The sequence below is a fragment of the Nannobrachium achirus genome, assembly GCF_963921795.1.
Source record: "Nannobrachium achirus genome assembly, chromosome: 10".
Taxonomy (NCBI): Eukaryota; Metazoa; Chordata; class Actinopteri; order Myctophiformes; family Myctophidae; genus Nannobrachium; species Nannobrachium achirus.
This window is the reverse complement of record NC_137819.1, coordinates 42264968-42283393: the sequence shown is the minus strand read 5'-3', so window position 1 is coordinate 42283393 and position 18426 is coordinate 42264968. Positions and strand designations below refer to the sequence as shown.

The following is an 18426-nucleotide window of genomic DNA, read 5'->3' as shown; positions in this document are numbered from 1 at the left end:
GAGGGGGGGGGAATGGGGGCTGACTGTACTGCTCCAGTCTCTCTCTCTCTCTCTCTCTCTCTCTCTCTCTCTCTCTCTCTCCACTGACGACGACTCCAGTCCAGTCCGCCGGGCTCCGCTCCGCTCCGCTCGCTGCTTCACCGTGTGGCGGAGTCTTTGTCAACAGTGGTGGGGGTGTCGGGGAGGAGCCGTGGGGAAGGAGGAGGAGGAGGAGATTGTGGGGTGGGGGGGAGAAGATGGGGGGGGGGGGGGGGGGTCAGTAACCACGACCCCCTCCACCAGGGGCGTCATTTTGGGGAACCTCAAATTCAGTTTATGCATATTCCCCATTCCCCAACTCTGTTTTTTACAGATTTCTCTGATTTCATTCCAATCGATGCCCGTCCATACCACACGTGGCACGTGTTATGATTTATATAAGTGTTTTGTTGTTTCATGCAAGCATTAAGCCACTTAAGACTTCCAACGTAAAAGGGTCTTATTTGGGATGTTCCTTTTAGGCAGGGTGTTTAACTGTTACAGCCTAGAGCCTACTACATTTCTATTGTATTGACTATAGGCCTACTTGTACTGTTCTCCATTTTTGTCTAATAAAATAATCAATCAATCAATTTCAACACATCTTAAAAACAAATAGCGAAAATAGTGGATCTACAGGGGCAGCCTATCAACTCTGCACACTATTTTCATTTTAGAAATGGGGTCTAGAACCAATTTTTTTGCCACCCTTCTTTCTGAAATTAAGCCTCTGCCCTCCACGAGCTCAACTGCCGTGCCGGGATTTCTGTTGTGACTGCAGCCCGCACCGCGTGCGTGGTGCCTGGCTGCGCACGGCCGAGGAAGAGCATCCATCCATCCGCCGCGAGACGGTGAGGAGAGGAGAGGAGAGCAGCACACACAAAAGAAACGAGACCCTCCTCACCAGACCATCACACCAAGACCCCTGGTTGTTTTAGGCTATAACCTACTAGCCTACCAAGTATAAATCAGGCCTTTTAATAACGCTGCCAGCCTGGCTGCTAAGTAGGAGGCTGAAAATTGACCAAAATGTATGACCAAATACAAACCTATTATCTTTTTTATTATATTTTATGACTATAATGATTTTATCTGTTCAGGATATATAAATAGTTTGTATCTGACCCGAGTGAAAGATGCGTGTCATTATCTGATTATTATCTGAACTACAATAAAAGTAGGCCACACACAACAAAAACCATGTCCCCTCAGTGCCATGTGTTCTGGCAGTCAAAAATGCAGGCTTTTATGGGAATCAAAATAGAAGCATTATCAATCTGTAAAATAATAATCTATTCTATCTGTTGTTTACTTAAAAGTTTGTTAATTGTATTTGTTGACAATCATTTGGCCTTTGGGGAATAGAAACCCCAATTACATTTAAAATGTGCAATGTTCTTATCTCTGTTATAAGTAGGCCTACAATAGCCTAATCTTGGGAAAGGTGGCAGTAATGGTATTTTTCTTTTCTTTCTTCTTTATAGTTTTTAGGTATTAAAAGGTCTTAGAAGTCCTTAAATTGTCACTTTACAGTAATCTGGGGACCCCTACAAAATCAAGTGTGGAACCCCCATGGGGGCCCCAAGCCACAGGTTGAGAACCACCGTAGGAAAAGGTATAAATAATGATAAAGAAGTTGTCCAAACATTAATACACTTGACTACCCATAACTCTTTAGCAGGTCAAACAATATCCAGTTGTAGTCAGTGGTTTAATCAGCCAAGCCCCAAGCCACAGTTACAACCAGTCCTGCCAAGATAGCTGCACACAGCAACAAAGGAACGTTTTCATTGACTAGCCTACTTTCCACAAACATCCCTTTCTTAACTGCCAAAACCTCTAATACATAACTCTACAAAGGACTGATGAAGATCATGAAGTAACCACAAGTTAACAGAGAAGAGTAATGCAGTCAAAATTGCAAAGTGATCGCAATGTTTCCTCTTAACTGTTAATAACACACTTACAACAGATGATCCACGTGGGTTTGTTGATATATGAATGAGATGAAAATGAATTGGTTTTATTTCAAACATTAAAGTAAAAACAAAAGTACACAATAAAATTTCAACAAATTGATCAAAAAGGAGGAATGAAGCACAAGTGCATTTCAAATTGAAAATGTATTAGGTAATATCAGGTCCCTATCATGTTTCCATTTCCAAACAAAACTGCATGAACATTACTGTACCATATTACCTTTTACACTCTCCCTTCTCTAAATCTGTACATTATAGTATTTTTCTTTTTAACAGTGTTATAGGTCTGCTTTCTTTGATTTCATTATCCAAAGTTCCAAACCATTCCACAAAGTCACTCAATAAAATGAAATGCACTTAACTCTTCAAAAATAATGTCCTGAGAGACTATATGAAACTACTACAACAAATATTCACCTGATACGTAAGAAATATATGTTCATGCACATGCATTTTTGTCAATAAAAACAAATAGAGATCAGATATTCATTGAGATTTTGTTTATTAAAAAGAGGATGACAAAAACAGGATATTCTTGGCCTTTGTGACTGAACTGAAGTGAATAAACTCAACAAAAACATGTCTGAAGTTATTCCAAAACAAGGAGGCGCATAAAAAAAAAAATGCAGACGGCTAGTTGACTCTGGAACACCACCCATCTACCGTATCTAGGCTCAGAGTCGGTCACACACACACACACACACACACACACACACACACACACACACACACACACACACACACACACACACACACACACACACACACACACACACACACACACACACACACACACACACACACACACACACACACACACACACACACACACACACACACACACACACACACACACACACACACACACACACACTACTGAATCTCTCCCATGTACAGCCGTTTATCACTGGAAGCAGAGAGCACTGGGGGGGGGAGAGAGAGAGAGAGAGAGGTTAATTTAATAGTAATTATCAGTGGAATCTGACCACTTTGTTAAATGTTCAGATGGGCAGTGCACATGCATTTTCAGAGCATGTTTATTTTAATGATCAATCAATCGATTGTTGGAACGATGGAACTATCGTAGTTAAAGGACAACTTTGTTTTTTTACAACAAGGGTTCGTATTTTAGATTGTAATTAGAGAAAAGAAAAAGTGAGTGTTAAAATGTTTTAATTTGCTTCGTTCTATTGTTTTATCGTGTTTACCGTGCTAAAATGTGGGGCATGCGTACGCATGGGGGCATGTGTACAAGTGGCTAAATATGTCTTTTTAGACACAAGCAGCCAGCAGTTTCAATATTGCTATTTACAGTAACACTCCTAGCCCCCATAAGTCACAAAAAAGGTTGCGTTTACTTTTTTTTTACTCTCAAGGGTTAATAGAGAAAATAATTATCATGCTATAAACAACATACCAGTATATGTTCCTATTGTTCTCATACAGATTGTATATGTTCCTATTGTTCTCATACAGATTGTATATGTTCCTATTGTTCTCATACAGATTGTATATGTTCCTATTGTTCTCATACAGATTGTATATGTTCCTATTGTTCTCATACAGATTGTATATGTTCCTATTGTTCTCATACAGATTGTATATGTTCCTATTGTTCTCATACAGATTGTATATGTTCCTATTGTTCTCATACAGATTGTATATGTTCCTATTGTTCTCATACAGATTGCTTTCATGAAATAAAACACCAACTAAAGGGCCATTCACACTGAGCACTAAAACTATAAATAGTTTTAGAGTTATCGTGCCTGGTGGGAATGGCACTTTATAAACGCTCTTTAATCCATTATATTGCTAGTTGGACCACTTCAAATACTACTCATGACTAATGACCGAAAATAATCGCCTATTTTTGGTGTGCAACATGCTTCCATAGAAGACATGCAGGCTACTATCCAAATGACGGAAATCAGTCGTGGTGACTGATAACTTAAATCCAAGTATACGTATATAGTTCCTCCAAGTTCTAACTCAAGTCCACAGTAGCAACTATAGTGACGACAGTGGTGAACAATATTATATTTGGTTATATTGCTTGGTTGTGGATGATGGCCTTTTATATTTGGTTGCGCTCACGAAAAATAGAATATCTTTATGAGCTGACAACATGTTGCGGCATGTTTGTGAGCTTGTAGATCTGCCGCTTTTGGACGTTGCGCGCAACAGTGCACAAACTAGTTTAAATCAGGGCATTAGACAAACAAGGAGGCACTGTCGTCTCTACTCTGCCCGCCTGGCCCCCCTGGTTTTCTTTTGGGCTTTTTATGCCTTTATTTGATAGGATAGTAGACTGACAGGAAATGGGGAGAGAGATGGGGAATGACATGTGGCAAAGGTCGTCCGGATCGGGAATCGAACCCGCGACGCCAGCAGGCATCATAGCCTAGTATGTGGTATGCGCCTTGACCACTAGGCCAGCGGGCGCCCCCGTAAGTGACGACACTTATCTAATTTTTAAAATATCAGTTTTTATTATAAAATAATGTGGAAAAGGACAGAAAGAAAGTGTAGAGAGCCGAGATCATGACATGCAACATGAGACGGGTGACGGGTCATGCCATAACGATTTTATCCAACTATGCGAAAGCCTATTGATTGTAACTAATCTCTATTATTCTTCTAAGATATACTTCAAGTTGTGTAGAGCAGTGGTTCCCAAAGTAACCTTTTCGCTCGAGACCCAAAAGAGAAATTTGAAGTCTCCCCAGGACCCAAACTAGTGAAAATAGTTGATTTATAAGCTCACAACACGTCGCAACGTGTTGTGACTTTTAAAGCCCCTTTAGAGCCCCTTCTCACCTATTGGCTCCTCGGGGTGGAAGGCCACTTCGTTGACGGAGCCGGCGTGGCCCGGCAGCTTGTACAGGATCCTACGAGATGTGGTGTCCCACACATACACAAACCTACAAAACAACCACACCACAACACACCGTGTGACAATCAACCTGGAACATCGCAAATTACTGGAAGGTTAATTTATTCATTCATTTTAACAGCCATTTACTAAGCCATGTCAGACCATCTGCTCAGTTCAGGGATTTGCCTGAGTGTGCGTGTGTTACTATACTTGTGAGGACCAAAATATCCCCACGAGTATAGTAGAATACAGGAACTAGACATTAGGACGACCATTTTCCTGGTCCTCACATGAAAAAGAAAAAAAAAAGGTTGATAAGAGATTTTTTTTATACGTTTACAATTAGAAAAAGATTCAGGTTGGTGTGAAAAGTTAGGATTAGTTGGATATTCAAAGAAAGCAGATAAACAAGCTCACAGCGCGTCATTTGTCGCACTGCGAGCTTGTACATCTGCCATTTTCGAAAAATCTTGAAAAGTGTGCAAACTACTGATTTAGAAGGCATTTGTATGTTAATACAAATGCCTTTTTTATAAACATACTATACTTTAGTTGCATGCCAGTGTCATACGGCTTTCGGCTTACATTTAAAAATGCCAAAAGTTTTTAAGAATGGCAAGAATACAATTTTCGTCCTAAAATGTTGGATGTCCTCAAGTATAATAAAAACGTGTAGATTTTGTGTGTGTGTGTGTGTGTGTGTGTGTGTGTGTGTGTGTAAGATTGCTTCTCACCTGTCAGCAGAACCAGCAGATATCTTACTACCATCAGTGGACCAGGAACACCTCAGCAGATTCTAACAGAAAGATAGGAGCATACATTCTCAGTAAATCCTTTTGAATACCCTAGTTATCAAACTTAAAAAGAAAACAGCAACAACTCTTGAAGCACATAAATCAAAGTTAAATGGGAAATAAAATGAAATGAATAGCCATATATATGTTGTTTCACAGAGCCTGCCTCTGTAATCTCTTTATCTGAGGTGTTCAATACTTTGGGAGCAAGAGCTGGCCTACAACACTACATTTGTTGACTCTAATGGAGGAAAACCCTCGCTGAATCCAAACAACTAACTAATAGCTTTATTAAAGCTCATCAAACTCTTGTTATTACCTTCTCAAAGTTATGAATGTTCCCCTGGAAGATCTTCACGCACCTCTCCTTGGGGGCGAACGGTCGAACATCCCAGATACGCACTGCACATGGAAGACAATGGGAACAAGTTAAAGAACACACTTGCAAGTGCATATATAATTCACTCGCCTTTATCTGAAGAATCACACCTTAAAAAAAAGGCACATGTTAATTATGTATGCATATGCACGTACTGCATGTTAACTCTACTTGAGACAAAATTCATTTACACCACTATTTAAAAGCATACAGTAGGCTACTGTATGTTATAGCAATATCTTACTCTGTGTACACAGGCCTTTTTGTGACTTTGAAGAATTGCCACAGAAAATACTTTATTAATAATAACCCTCATTGATAATAACCCTAACAATCATTTATTTTCATGGGAGCCAATGGTTAAAATTTGTCACACTATTTGTCACACTGTTTGTCCCATAGGCAATCGGGACTCTGGAAACACACACAACTCTGTACTCATGTTACAGACATTGCTTGAGCGTTGCCATGTTCTGCAGCAAGTCGACTTTTTGCACTGGGACCAAGCAGAAGCAGACTTGTGTTTTTTATGGATTAAAGCAAAATACAATCTCACGACTGAAAATGTTTGCATGACCAAGTCCTTATGTGCTATTTGTGAAACAGTGTGAAAAGTGTTCCCCACACTAGCGCAGATGAGCATTGAGAACTTGTAGATGGGCTGTTTTCGCTGTGCGACATGCTTCTAAAGTAGACATGCTGGCTTATGTGGAATTCAAATTGTGAACGTTAATCCATGTACAGTGTAAGAATGGCAGAGTGAATGCCTACCGACTGTGAGAGTAATCCGAGCTGAATGTGATGCAGCACTGCGGCATGGAGAAAGAAGGTTATTACTATGATAGAATGAAATTACTATCTTATTAGATTAGTTTAATTTAGGCCTAATAATGATGTGTGTGTGTGTGTGTGTGTGTGTGTGTATACACTCTACTGCATACCTTGATTTATGAGCTAGCTACTTCCACGAAGAAACTCATTAAAGTTGGGTAACAATAACACTGCAACACTAAAAGCTTTTCGTTGTGATATAGTCTTGCCTAGCACATTCTCTGAATGCTATGCTATGAACTACAACTCCTCGAAAGCCAAGGAAGGAAGCCGTCATCTGTTCCTCTTGCCGTTCATAATATTTTTTAAATATCTTTAATACTTATTTCTGAAATCCCTGAAAAAATTTCTGAAAATTAAGCTCTAATTTGATTTACAGAAGGACTGCTAGGATGAAATTGAAGAGAAGGCGGGACATCCGCTTTCGCCCCAGAGCTTCCGTTGCTCCAGTCCAGACTGTATGACAGAAGCATTTGAAAGTTGTTGTAAGGCAACAGTCCAGCTAATGAGACTAGTCGTCATATGATGGGTTGCGAGATTGTATATTGTCTATTTTATCTCGTTTTCAATATAATAAAAACACACACACACCTGTGTTGTCCATGGAGTTGGAGAGGAGGTAGGAGCCCTCAGAGCTCAGACTGAGTCCTGTTATAGAGTCTCCGTGGCCGTGCATATTATAGATCAGCTTGTTCTGTCTCAGGTCCCAAACCTAAACACACACCAATTTGGAAAATGTGTAAACAATAAAATAAAACATGAAAGAAAGAAGGCATAAGTCACAATAGCCTCCCTCAATAAATGAATAAATTACACAATATAAACCCCCAAAAAGCGGTTTTGTTGCGACCGTAGGTCTATGGGTCTATGGGTTTGCCGATCTGACATCAGGCTCTGATGTCACTGTGATGTCCGGCACATCTTGTCCACGTATCTGTCTATCTTCGAAGGTCACGCCCAGGGACAGACCAAATGGACGATGGGCCCTGTGCTGCCACATCGCAATGAAGAACACGCTTGTTTCTCCGTCAGCGTGTGGAAGACAGCAACAGCATGCATGGATGGATGAATGTTACACCAACATTGGTGTCAGGGGCTTGACACAGAAATGTGTGACTGCATCGCATAGTTGCATTGGGTGATGTTACTCAGACATTGGTGTCTGGGGCTTTATCTGTGACAGCGTGCTGGCTTTTCTTTTCTTTTTTTTATTATCGGCGTCGCCGATTCGGCGACCATTCTGATGTCTTCATGCTTGCTCTTGTCGTTGTTGGCTTGTTGTTAATGTTAACACGTGTGTGAGGAGGAGGTGACGCTGGAGTGAAGCGAGGCGCAAGCTAAGGCACGCAGCCCCCCCCAAAGGACAAACGGCCGCGGACGATTATTCAAATTTCTTTTTCAAGTTCGAATCCCGTGCCAGCGAACGAACCTTCGAGTATTGGAATATTTTGGGGCAGCCCTAATCTCCATAATGGGTAACTGGTCCGATATGTATCACTGGCCAGATGGCCAAGAATTGGTGCAACCTCGCCCTTTGGGGCGAGGTTGCATGTCGCCCTGAGGCGTCTTACTAGTATATTCACTGCCTGGGCTGTTATGATGTTAACAATGCTCACTCAAAAGATGAATATTATGGTTACTCTTCTGTTGAAATAAATAATATAATAATACACTTTATTTACACAAAAGCAAAGTGCTTCACTAACATACAAACAAGCATGAAACATAATATATATTAACCACATGAACCCTAATTCTAGGTATGTCATTATACTGTACGTGGACGAGTGGACAATAGCGTTTCTAGTTGTCAGAAGAATATTCACCACATCACATACAATATGGTAATATACATCAACCCTTACCAGATATCAAAAAGGCATACGCAATGTCATAACACATTAGGTACTATAGCAGCAGTGAATAACTAGCTAATTGTACAGCTCCCACTCCAAGACTGTTTGTGTTTGTGACACAATAAAGGCCAATATCCAAAGCCTCCTCAAATGTTGTAGAGTGAGGTTTAATTAGGGGTGCCACGGTTCAGTCAGCCCACGGTTCGGTTCGTATCTCGGTTTTTGGCTCACGGTTTCGGTCCGGTTTCGGTACAGTAAAAATTGAAAATGAAAAAATAAAGAATCCAAAATGTTCAGTTAATTTCAAAGATGGGGTGCAATAATTTTTTTCGCCCCTAAAACATGATAATCAGTTATTATGATTATACTAGAAGGAAGATTTTCTCCAAAAAAGTGTACAGAAAGAGTTAAAATTATGTTTTTATGTGGCCACACCCCAAAAAAATAAAGAAATTCGGTTCATTCGGTATGGGCTGTTCGGTTTGGTACAGGCCATTCGGTTCAATATACCGGTTCGGTTCAGTATTGTGGCACCCCTAGGTTTAATGTGACACGCCATGTGATAATGAGACACTTTCCAAATAGGCTGAGAGGAGGCTACAGGCCACATCTACCATGATCAGATTCTGTGTAATATCCCATCTTTTAGTTTTTACTTTTCAACGTTTTTCACATTCCATTTGTCAGCATTTTCGTACATATGTTGTTTTATTATATACACCACTTTAACTGAATTTCCCTGGTTGTCATTTGGCTACTAACACTGGGAATGAGTAATTCGAGTCAGAGCTATGTACGCCAATCAGATTCATCAAACTCATTTGAAACTCTTTGTAGGTAAAATAAAAAAGGGTAAAAAAGCGCATTGAACACAATTTGTTTGCTTTTAGGCCATTTAGGGTATGTGTTTCTCAATCCTGAAACACAAAAGGTTTCCCCAAATTCTTTGTTAGTGTTCCAATATACAGTAGAAGCCGAGCACTCAAAAAAGTACATAAAGTTAAAACAAAGTTGTATTCTATAAATATTGTTATGGTCTTTATCAGCACTGTTGAACACCTTAACAGGTCAAAACATGTTGGTAAGTTTTATTATAAACCTTATTTCAACTTTACCTCCTCTCCCCCACATTTGAATGCAGATATGCTCTTCTTTTTAAGCCTGCATTCTCGCTGATCCTAGAAATACCTTCAGTATACTTTTTAAATGTTTTTTTTTTTTTTATCTTCTTTGAGGACCCGGTTAGCCTCTTGTGTTTTTTCCAACATACAGTAGTTAGCCAATTAACACATATGGTGCCAACCCCGAGTTTCCCGAGTTTGTATTGGTACTAGTGCTGTGCCAACCCCGAGTTTCCCGAGTTTGGGCCGTTTTTGGAAAAAAAAAACAAATTTTTTTTTTTCAAATTTTTTTTTTGGACCTCCAGAAATGTATTAGGCATGATCGCGATCTCGAAATTGCATGTTTAACCCCCATACCAACCCATTCTTTCAAACATGGCAGCCATGTTTGTTTACATCTGAAGAAAACATAATGGCTGATAAATCATGAATGCCTGCACGGATTTCCAAGCGGATTTTTTTGTTTGAAAGCTGTGAACAGCATCTACACACGTGGTGCATCATCTAGGCATGGGCGTGCACTTTTTACACACTTGCACAATTACATGGAAGTCTATGGTAACCATGGCAACGCGGGACATTGGCCGGAAAAAATCATTGCAACATAAGTGCATAACTGGAATTATTTTGTTTTGACTAATGAAAAATAGCAGATATACAAGCTCAGAGCGCGGCTGCAAGCTTGTAGAGCTGTTTTTTTTTTTTATATATATCGCGATCATTTTTGCAAATCTTTGAATAATATATTTTTAAATCAAACTTTTATACTCAAATCTCTGCTTCTGGGAGTCCCTGGGACAACATATTTTGAGATGGTGGTCCATGGACAAATACATGGGGGTCATTGACATTAAAAATATTGAGAACCACTGATTTAGAAGAAGGATTTAGAAGACATTTATAGAATCGGTTCACAATATTCAAAGACTTGCACAAATTTTCATCTACAAGGGGACTGCCCCATAGGTCAAACTCCCGTTGGGTCGAACAGCGTCGGCAGGCAGGTTAGATAATCACTCACCAGCATCGGAAGGTTAGATAATCACCCGCGTCACGGTTACTGAGGTTAGGGTTAGGTTTGGGCATAGTTTTACTGAGGTTAGGGTTAAGATTAGGTTTTGGTGATCGGACCAAAGGGTGTTCGACCTAATGACATGTTACCGATCTACAAGCTCACAGCGCGGTGAGCTTGTAAATTTGCTATTTCTTTAATAGTTAAAGCATAAAATAATGGTTAAAGTAATAATGCGTCCCGGGTTCCATAGTTGAAAGCCAGTACCTTGATGTCGTTATCGATGCCTCCTGACAGGATCTGGTCACTGGTGTCATTGAAGGTGATGGACAGCACCTGATAGGTGTTCTGGAACGTATGGATCGCCCCCTTCTTACGGATGTCCCACAGCTATGACACACACACACACACGCACACACACACACACACACAGAGTTTAACTTACGTTTCTTACTGTTTGAACTTTGAGATGCTTTTAACCTTCCAAAAATCGAACCTCTGTTCGAAGTGGAGCTGTGTGTGTGTGTGTGTGTGTGTGTGTGTGTGGGTGTCTGGCCTGGCCTGAACAACAGCGCCCTCGTGTGGTCACAAAAGGTCCTGTAGGCTACAGACAGACAGACAGACACGGCCACACACACGGCCACGTATAGGGAGCTTGTGTTCCACACAGCTCCAAAAAGGGGTTGTTCACTCAGACCCTCAGACCATCGATATGTCAGCACCAACACTGTCCTCTGTGTGACCCACACACACACACACACACACACACACACACACACACACACACACACACACACACACACACACACACACACACACACACACACACACACACACACACACACACACACACACACACACACACACACACACACACACACACACACACACACACACACACAGTTTAACTTACGTTTCTTACTGTTTGAACTTTGAGATGCTTTTAACCTTCCAAAAAAGGGGTTGTTCACTCATCTAAAAATACTGTATGCAGTTTAAGGCAATGGTTCCCAAACTGGGGGTTCCCCAAATGATTTGGGGGGTCCCCAATCCCCAGATGATTAGCTTTTCTCACTCACTTTTAAGACCTTTTTAAAACCATTGCAAGACCATTACATCATCAAAAGTAACCACCAACAACAAAACTACACCATAGAAATTAGCAGCCAAAAACTGTGAATATTTCAAATATGGGGGGGGGGTCCCAAACAGGAGGAGGTGGCCCACCTGTTTGGTCAGGAACGCAGGCGTTCACAAGCCTGAAAGGTTTTGGAACCCCTGGTTTTAAACTAAGGAACAAGATTCATGAAATAAGCTATACCAAAGGAGCATTTTGGACTCATCATTTTTGGACATTCAGAGGTTGAAATGGCCACAAGTTGTTCAGAAAGGGACAGGAATAAATGTGGCGGTACAGTTGCTATTATTATGTTCAGAGTCATATTCCAAACAGCATTATGACTTAATAATGAATGAAATAGAAGCCCCTGCGGCTACATGTACATCTACCACATTTAAAACATATATTAGTCGGCTGCTGTTACAAGACGTCTAGTGCTAGTAATTGAATATGAACCGTCTAGATGTTGTTGTATGTGAAATGTTGGGATATATGCAGGCTGATGTCTGATGTCTGCTGATGCAGTGAAGTCTATTATTGTCTGGTCTGGGCCGGGGGATCTGAATATTGACACACTTAACGATAAGTGTCCCATGTAGGGAATAAAAAGGATTTTGTCTGCTGCTGCAGCCAAAACATGTAACTTGATTCAGGGTAGTGACATTAACAACAAGAATGCTCACGCTTGTTCCAAAAGCTGTATCTGTAGCACTGGGTCGCAGCGATGGGCGATAATAACTTGGATCGCAAATTGGCAATTATGAAAAAAAAGAGAAGAAAAAAAAGAAGAAAGAAAAATGTCTGGGACTATGAAAAAAAAGAGAAGAAAAAAAAGAAGAAAGAAAAAAGTCTGGGACTAAGATATATTTTAAAAGGTTTAATTAGGAGTTTTGCTGAAGAAGAGAATAAGTGTGTGAAATGGCAGAATGCACTGTATCGTCTCCGTCGGGTGGAAACCTAATATGTCCAAAACAGTTACTTTTCAGGATTCAAATGCAAAAGTAGCTAAAGAGTAGCATGTGCTGTGCCATGTTTCAAGTTAGTGGATCTGCTACTTGTGTGTGACGCTGTAGTATATATTAGATCAAGTAGTGTGTTTAATTACGGAAAAACACACAGAAAGTAAAAATCAAACCTCGGCTCGAAGTGGAGCTGTGTGTGTGTGTGTGTGTGTGTGTGTGTGTGTGTGTGTGTGTGTGTGTGTGTGTGGCGTGCGTGCGTGCGGTCGCGCATGCGCAGATCCTGTTCAAACTCAACGGGACAGTTCTCACTTGACGGTGAGTGATCCTGTTCAAACTCAACGGGACAGTTCTCACTTGACGGTGAGTTTGACGGTGAGGACACACATTGCTGCCTATGGGGAGCTCTGTTCCACACAGCTCCAAAAATATGGAGATAGGAGGTTTCTGCCTGACAACGACATAAAGAGCTTGAAAAGCACTCGGTGTGCTTATGAAATTATATACAGTAAATGTATTGCTGATTGGTGCCACACACAAACTCAAGATCAGTTTCATAAAACAAATATCCAGAAGTAACATTTGATATGGACAGCAACAAAGCAGTTGATGCTCAATGTTTTCCCCCAAAACAATCTTGATACAGAGACTGAACTCTTCCACACTCACGCCTTCCTGATGTCTTAAAACAGTTTTCCATCCTCCTAACAGTAATGCAGTTGTGTGTGTTCACCTGCCGTTTCATGTCTAATAATCTCTGATTAGACTTCGGAACCGAAGTTTAATTATGCAATTAAAGTTGTCTTAAGATCACAGGGAACTCATTTAGAGCATGGCACACAAGGCTTTCCCCTCATGTTTTAACAAACGAACGACACACACAAGTGTGAATTCTGGCTCTTGAACCCGGGTCAAAAAGCCATCTCCTTCGTTCTCCATATTTCCAGACGGCTGGCTCACATTCGAATAAGAACAGGAACAAATAAAAAAGCACGCACATCCATCCACATAATAAAGTACCGGTGCCAGGCAGAGGTCAGAATCCAAAAACAATAAAGTCTGCATACGGGATCATGCTCTAAATCTAAAATGTATTGTTTAAGATGGAAACCACACTCTAATAAGAAAATCTAACTGTTGTATACTAATGTCTTGCTCCAGTAATGGCGTAAAACACTTGGCTAACGACAAGTGCAATATGTTTTTATATAGAGTGAATTTTTATGTCGTCTTTTGTGCACCGTCTGAGGAGGTGGATTAAAAAAATGTCACTGTCTTTCTAGTAGAATGGCAATAAAGAGTTTCTGGAAAGTGAGGCCTCATCCATATAAAGTATGGACCAGAAAATGTATACTGTATTAACCACTTTCATCCCTGCGTTACTATTTAGGGTACCTCGCTATAAGGAGAAAATCTCACACACACACACACACACACACACACACACACACACACACACACACACACACACACACACACACACACACACACACACACACACACACACACACACACACACACACACACACACACACACACACACACACACACACACACACACACACACACACACACACACAACGCAGTGTATGTATTTGTGATGTATACATTTGAAAACGCATCGTTTTGCGCTTGTGGATCTGCTACTTTTTATGCTTATGTAATCAAGTGGGGTTGGTTAATTTACCAAAAAGAAAAAACGCAAAAAGTTCAAATGCTGCCCAACAGCAACGATAAAATAGAACAGTAACCTCAATGTTAAATGCTTTTATGAAAACCCATCAGTCAGTCAGTGTCACCTTGACTGTGCCGTCGTCGCTGCCTGTGCAGACCAGCTGGGGTCCTCGCCTGGCCGGGTAGCAGGAGTTGACGAAGGAGGTGTGTCCTTTCAGGCGCTTTATCCTCTCTCCCGTCTCGCTGTCCCACACCCCCACCGTCTTGTCTGTACTCGCCGAGAACAGCAGGCTTAACAAAACAAACAACGCATGAAAGAGGAGACAAAATGTGCAATCATCAGGCAACCAATCCATAATTACAATCAATAATACTGTGTCACCTTCTGATATATAGATGACCACCGCTCAGTGGCCTTGCGGTTAGAGTGTCCGCCCAGAGTTGGGAGGTCGGGGGTTCGACCTCCCAGCCGGGTCATACCAAAGACTCAAAAAATGGGAACCAAAGCTTTACAGGTTCGATTGTGGGTTAAGTCCCTGCAACATACTAGCGTCATGTACAGGGGCTGTACTTCCACATCATGTCCAGGGGGTGTACTCTTACATGAAGCTGCCTCACGCTACAAAAACAGGAGATAGGCTCCTGCACTATGGGCCTCATGGCTCAGCAAGGCACGTATGTATCTGTCATGGAATACCAAAATGCTCGCCCCAAAACACAGTCACCCCGGGTGACAAATTCAGCGACCTCAGAGCGGTCTCTACCTGGTATTCCTAAACATAAACTTGACCTTAACCTCGGTAAAACGATACCAAAACCTGACCCTATTCCTAAACTTAACCTCAGTAGAACTATGCCTAAATGTAACCCGTGTGTGAGAGAGAGAGATGGAGAGAATTACCTGCCATCAGTGTTGTAGTGCAGATCCAACACGGCTCCACTGTGACCCTTCAGGGTGGCATAGTTATCACAGTCCCCGTAGACGTTCCACATCACTGCAAGCAAAGCAAGACAAGAGTGTGTGATGACCAATTAACAGAATCATGTGGACCGCAGCCCTGCGCACATCATCTGCATGCAGCAGAGCCCTGAGGGCTTAAAGAATTAGCTTGTTGTCTACTAGCAGGACCAAGGGGGAAATTGATTGAACGAGACACAGAAGTGTTTACAACTCACATATGAGCCTGTCGAAGCCGGAGGAGGCCAGCGTGGCTCCGTTGGGGTGGAACTTGCAGCAGTAAACCTCTCCCTCGTGGCCAGACATCAACATGATGGGAGCCTGCAGGCTGGAGCTCCGCGGAGGGCCCTGGAGAGGAGACAATTCTGTGTTGTTAAGCCTGATTCATACTTGGTTGTCTATACCAGCTCAGTGGCCTTGTGCTTAGAGTGTCCGCCCCGAGAACGGGACTTAGCATCCAGGGTTGGATTGGGGGCAAGTCCCTGCGACATACGTACTAGCGTCACGTCCAGGGGGTGAAAGCGTTGCAGGGCTCATGGCTCTAAAACGCTTACTTAGTTGTGTGCTGATGTCATGCATGGTTTTTTAGCTTGTAGATCTGCTACTTTTGCCATTTTGCCTTAATTATCACCCAACATAGACGGTATGCACTATGCAGTAATATAGGAAAAAACTATGATTGTGCTTTCTATTGTCATGGATAGGGTAGAAGTGATATTTTTGGGTTAAAGCCAAAATATTTTCAGTTCAAAAGCTTTACATTCTGATAATAATCATTGTTATATTGAGTGAAGTAAACTTGTGATGTTATTGAAAGTTTTTGATGCTACTTTATGTTGATGAATTGAATACCAAGGACCCATTGGAAACAAGACAGCAAGGAAGTGTTTTGACTGTACTCGTACTCGTTATACATTCCTGTCTAATAAAGTATCCAATCAATCAATTAACTATCTGTCAATCAATCAGGTGCCAATTTCATCCAATCAGGATGGTGGGTACCCATAATATCAGCTTCAATTTTATAGCGTTTTATTTCCAATTGTGTCTGCTCATTTCTTTGTGTCATGACTGCCAATTTCACTTGTTTATTCTGTATGGTACGAGTTCTCCTTCTTCACTGTTTCAAATGCATTTCTATCATGAAATATTATCCAATAATGGATGTTTAACTTTTTCCACCAGGAAAGGGCCTTTGTTGGGTCCCCAACCAAAAGTACCATCTTCTAGATAGCCTATTTTGAAGTGGTGAACCTAGCAATAGAATAAACATGAAATCTTCCAGAAAATTCTAATGATCTCAGATAAGGACCCCAATGTTAACAAGCCATAGTGCTTTCTTGGGTTTAAATCCTATTAGTATTAGACCTTGTATCTGAACTGTACTGTCATGTATTTTCCTATGCAAACTGCTAATATATTGATAGTATTCAATCAAATCAATCAGTAGCACCTTCATTAACACTTCCCTTTTCCAGTGGTAGAAAGTAACAAAGTACATTTACAAGTTTTGAGGTACTTTTACTTTACTGGAGTATTTCCAATTTTCAATATCTACTCCACTACATCTCAGAGGCAAATGTTGTTGTACTACAATTATTTGAAAACTTTAGTTACTACTAGTAAATAGTAACTAGTTACTTTACATTACAAAAGACTTACAGATTGACCCCTTCATCCCTCTACACATATCGTCCATTTGAAAATAGCTGATCTACTACTTGTAAGTTGTAACAGACTATTTCTACATGTGAGTACTTTTACCACTACCCCTTTCTAATAAAAACGTTATGTTTACGTTTGGTAGCCTAAAGTTGCTAACAGTGTTAGCTTTCCCATCCATTACCATGGCCACGAGTTGGTTGTGGGACTGAGCCGCGGCCACTAGCTCCGTCCTGGGCCGCTTGACGCCGGTGGCCACCACGGCCATGTCCGCTGCTCTCTTCTTGGGCTCAATCATCCTGGCTGCTCGCAGAAAACACACTTTAAACGACGGCGTTTATGCTTTAAATCCAAACAAAATGAATGGGCTTCGTTTTTTTAATAATGGAGGTCGCTTCCCAATAGAGATGTGACGTTCGCGAACGAATCGAGTCTTTTGAACGGCTCTTTGCAATGAACGATGGGATCCGGTTCACAGGGAGCCGTTCCTTTCTAATGAAGTACAAAATGTACTTTAAGTACCAATATTAGAACATACTCATTATGCAGCATGTCCTGTTTCACAGATTTTCCAATGAGAAAATGTAGAAACATAATTTGGAAATAGCAGATCTACAAGCTCACAATGCGTCGCGTTGTGTGACGCATTGTGAGCTTGTAGATCGGCTATTTTCGAATGGCAGGTAGGTACCTTTATATGTCCGAAATAATGGGTTGAAGTTATTTGTAATAATCATAATCAAAATCTACAAAGTAACTAGTAACTAGAATGAGCCAGTCTTTTGAACGGCTCTTTGAAAGGAACGGATCCCAGAGATCCGGCTCAGTTCAAAGAGCCATAAATCCCATCTCTAGTTCCGAAAAATGTACCAACGAAGAACAAGAGGGAACCGTTCTTCCGGTGACGTCAAGGCTGTTGATTGGCTGAACGCTGCGCCCGACGCGAGTTTCTAAATTCTAGGAGAGCTCAGAGTGAGCTAAGGCAAAACCACGCCCCGGACTCATTTTTGAAGCTTGTGATTGGCTGAACCGGAGATAGGGAGCGCTACATTGTAGTCACTTGGACCGCGGAGGTGCACCAAAACCTGAACCATTCCTAACCCTAACCCCAACTCTAACCCTAACTCTAACCCTAACCCTAACCCTAACCTTAACCTTAACCCTAACCCTAACTCTAACCCTAAC

General features: G+C 41.3%; 1 protein-coding gene across 1 annotated transcript; it reads right to left on the bottom strand.

Annotated features, from left to right (window-relative positions):
- Positions 1 to 2821: 2821 nt before the first annotated feature.
- On the bottom strand, positions 2822 to 17629 carry snrnp40 (small nuclear ribonucleoprotein 40 (U5)). Its single transcript, XM_080734555.1, has 10 exons — positions 17426 to 17629; positions 15798 to 15927; positions 15523 to 15616; positions 14747 to 14912; positions 11136 to 11258; positions 7471 to 7591; positions 5989 to 6071; positions 5610 to 5671; positions 4818 to 4921; positions 2822 to 2920 (listed from the first exon to the last, which is right to left on the bottom strand). The coding sequence occupies exons 1-10, from the start codon at positions 17537 to 17539 to the stop codon at positions 2871 to 2873; spliced, it is 1047 nt and encodes a 348-aa protein (XP_080590681.1). The 5' UTR covers positions 17540 to 17629; the 3' UTR covers positions 2822 to 2870.
- Positions 17630 to 18426: the final 797 nt, after the last annotated feature.

Coding starts and splice junctions, on each gene's coding strand:
- snrnp40 (XM_080734555.1), bottom strand. CDS start 17,539: ATGATTGAGCCCAAGAAGAGAGCAGCGGACATGGCCGTGGTGGCCACC. Junction 15,617..15,797: donor CGGCTTCGACAGGCTCATAT/GTGAGTTGTAAA, acceptor CTTTGCTTGCAG/TGATGTGGAACGTCTACGGG. Junction 2,921..4,817: donor CCACCCCGAGGAGCCAATAG/GTGAGAAGGGGC, acceptor TCCCCCCCCCAG/TGCTCTCTGCTTCCAGTGAT.